The 3,665-nt window shown below is 49.5% G+C and overlaps 1 protein-coding gene across 1 annotated transcript in view; it reads right to left on the minus strand.

Moving 5' to 3' along the window:
- The window catches only part of LOC113616859 (serum basic protease inhibitor-like), a gene marked incomplete at its 3' end in the record, with an annotated part of 3,867 nt that extends 878 nt beyond the window's left edge, over positions 1–2,989 (minus strand). The window contains exon 1 of the mRNA XM_027100239.1: positions 2,764–2,989. Within this exon, the coding sequence (XP_026956040.1) occupies positions 2,764–2,905 (142 nt within the window). The remainder of the gene's footprint in view (positions 1–2,763) is intronic.
- Between the last annotated feature and the right edge of the window lie 676 nt (positions 2,990–3,665).

The following is a 3,665-nucleotide window of genomic DNA, read 5'->3' on the forward strand; positions in this document are numbered from 1 at the left end:
ATATATATATATATATATATATATATATATATATATATATACTTGTTCTTTGTAATATCCTGGCACAGAGTTCTTACAAACCTTGCTATTTCCTAAGTGCTGAGGGCAAAAAAAGTGTCTTTTGTTATGTGAACTAGGTGACTTTTGGGAAGACCCTAGTAACTCCAGAATGGGCTCTGGTTGCCGGGGGAAACCACTGCCTGACAGGAGGGTTGCAATTTTCATTCCTACCCTCTCCCTCGTGGCCTCCCATCCACAGTTCAGCCCGCCACCCAACCTCAGGGATCGGAGAGGAGCTGGAGGTTGAACAGTCACCAATGGCTAATGATTTAAGGCATCATGACTAGATAATGAAGCCTCCATAGAAACCTCAACAGAGGAAGAGATTCATGTTGTGAACATGAATCTGGCATCGACCCAGGGAACAACATAGGTACTCGTTCCATCATTGCTCACCTGGACCCCTGCAGCAGCCTGCTCCCTGGGCCTCTGTCTCTGCCCTTGGTCCCCTAGAGGCCACTCTCCGCACTGCAGCCACAGGGATCCTATCCCATTGCTCCCATGACCAGTCCCGCAGTGACTCCCTATCTCTCTCACAGTCAAATTCCGATTCTCATCCTACAAGGCTGGTCAGGACCTGTCCCCATGGCCTCTTTGGTCTCATCCCTTCCGCCCTCCTCCTCTCCCACCCACTCAGCTCCAGCCACCCTGGTAATTGCTGCTGCTGGTTCACAGCAGGCACGTTCTTTCTGCAGCCTCTGCTCCAACGCCCCCTTATCACAGAGGGTTTCGCTGATCAGTCTACGGAAAGAGCACAGCCTCTTTTATCCCCATCACTCTCTACCTTCAAAAACTCATAACCTAGCAGAGCATTTCCCCTTTTGCTATTGTCGGTCTCACTCTGAGAAGGCAAGGTATTTTTCCATATTCTGTCTAAAGCTCTTTCCCCACACCAAAAACCAAGCCTGTAGGGACTTAATAAATATATGGCCAGGGAACGAATCTTCCATTTCATGCTCATGCCAAGCGCACAGTCATTGAATAGAATGGAGATGATGGAATTCCTGTTAGTGCAAAATCTCCTTGATGATGGGGCAGGTCTACGTGATTATCAATCTACCTCTCATTCTATATCCTGAGAGGGTAATAAAATGATAGTCAAAAGGGGACAAGGGAAAGGGCCTTGAGCCTTTACTAAGACTGTATCAGCCTTGGTCCCAGGAGCAGCTCACACAAGCGCTGTGTTTCTTGCTTTCCCTGCAGTTGCTCTGCTCAGTGGTCCCACGTCTTTCTGATTAATTTTAATCCTAGAGGAATAATCATTATTTGACACCTCAATATCTTTTCTTTCCCGAAGGAGGTATGTAGAGAAATTTTTTCAATTTAACACATCTTGGTGGAAAATGCACAAAATTGGCCATGAAATGTGTTTAAACTCTTTAAATTCATGAGTGGTAAGCTGTTCAAAAACCCATGTAACGTGGTTCCCGTTTTCAGGTGAGGAAACTGCAGAAGACTTGCCCCAGGACATATGGCATGTGGGTGATAGGGTCAGGACAAGATACTGTCATGTCACAACCCATTAGATAAACTACCTGATTCTGCCAGGAATTCTGAAAATACAGGTAACTGGTAAGAGTTTCTGGCTGCAGTGTCCAACTTTCATTATTCCCCTGTCCCAAGCCTCACTGGAGCCCCCAAATCACAGGGAAGACTGACTCTGGTTTTTCCCTGACACCAAATAGGTGGCGTCTCTACCAACACCAAACAATTCCCTAAACACCCACTGGGCATCCCAGAAGGCAATTTACTTCTGATACTAAATCCATGGAGTTAGTGCAGATCCCGCAGGTTGAGGACTCAAGACTGTCCTCACTTCAAATGCGAGCCATGTGGTCCGGAGTCACTCATGCTTGTGACCGACTGGCTAAAAATCGGAGGTTCCATGACCCCACCTCCCTGTTCACTAACCAATAGAAGTGCAGACAGAACTCAGGAAAACCCTTTACTTACCGTTCCCAGGTTATTATAAAGGGTAAAGTGCAGGGACAGCGAAATGGAGGAGATGCGCAGGGCAAAGGGGGAGCAGAGGTGTGCGGAGGCCCCGTGCCCTAGTGGAGCGCAACCCCTCACAGCACCTCCATGTGTTCACCACCCCGAAAGCTCTCTGATCCCCAATATTTATGGATCTTTATTGAGGTGTCAATAATAGGCATATTGATTGAATCATCGGCCATTAGTGATTTATCTCCAGCTCAATACCCTCCCCTCGCCCCAGAGATGCTGGAATGCGGGCTGTTGAAAGTTGTAACCTCTAAACACATGACTGGGTTTTTTTGGAGACCAGCCCCATCCTACAGGTCTCTCCGTGGCCTTCCTTTTCTCACCTCATTACCAAAAATAACCCCAGTAAATTCCAGGAGTTTCTGGAGGTCTGTTCCAGGATCAGGGCAAGGATCAAATATTGATCTTCTTATTACACTACAGTGAAGTTCAGGGACATGGCAATGACCAGGAATAGAGAGTCTCAGAGATGGGATTCCTGATCTGGTAGAGGTAGGCGGCATATATATTTTTTAATTTTAATTTTTTTTCCTATTGAGAGTCAGGAAATGTCCCTGGAGTTAAAACTGCCCAACTTCCCAGGAGAAATCCAGAGAGGCTGTCAGCATCCACCCCACCCCTGCTCCCCAACCCCTTCCACGGACTCCCCTCACTCCCCCCTCCCCCCAGCCTGTAGAGGAGAGGTGGGTCAGGACTTACCTTTGACCTGGTTGCTGGTTTCATCATCGGTGTGGTTGCTGGTTTCAACCCCCGGGATGCCGGCCACCAGGGTGCCCGGGATGCCGGCCACCAGGGTGCCCAGGAGGACGAGAAGGGCGATGGAGAGGCAGAGCCGGCTCATGATCGTGGCCTTGCAGGAGGGCTTCTGAGGAAAGCTGGGGGCTGACAGAGCTTTTCATATCCCAGCTGAGGGGTGGGACAGGCAGTGAGGAGGGGAGTGAGGAAAGGGTGGAGCTGGGCTGGGTCCTGTTTATTGTGTAATCTCCCCACCTAACCTGCTTCTGCCTGCTGGGGCCAAATGCCCAGTAACAGCGCTTCTCAGACTTGACTCTCCCTGTGGGTCTCGTGGAAACACAGATTGTGATTCCACAGGTGGAATTTTGTCCAATATGTTGACTCAGGGAGCGTCCCAGCACCTAGAGCAGTGCATGGCAGGTGATGAGTGAATGAGAGCAAATCAAAGGATGGATAAGTGAACAACAGTGTGTTAGCTCAGGTCCTCCTTTTCAACTCCTGCAGGTTTCATTACAGCTGGGAATTATGCACTTCACCCTCACCCCTACCACTGCCTAACTCAGAAGACAGGTGTGACACAGGACACCTTCTGCAACCATTGCCACAGCTTCTCAGCTGGATGGACCCTTGCTGTTTACCTGGCACTGGCCCAGGCAGAAGCCCTCCTGAGGTAGCAAGCCTGTTTTCTCAGTAGAAAAAGGAGTAAGGGGTGTGGGCAGAGGGGAAGCAGGGAGCTGAACACGTCTCCACAGCATGACATCCCATTTCCCCTCGCCGGGTTTCAGAAACAGGAGAGCTGCCTGCCTGAGTGGACCTCAGGGGAGCTTGGAAGTTCGCCCACAATAGCCTCCATCCTCCTGTCTCTC

This window comes from Aethalodelphis obliquidens, unplaced genomic scaffold (genome assembly GCF_003676395.1).
Source record: "Aethalodelphis obliquidens isolate GAN/ISIS:26980383/991018 unplaced genomic scaffold, ASM367639v1 scaffold657, whole genome shotgun sequence".
Classification (NCBI taxonomy): domain Eukaryota; kingdom Metazoa; phylum Chordata; class Mammalia; order Artiodactyla; family Delphinidae; genus Aethalodelphis; species Aethalodelphis obliquidens.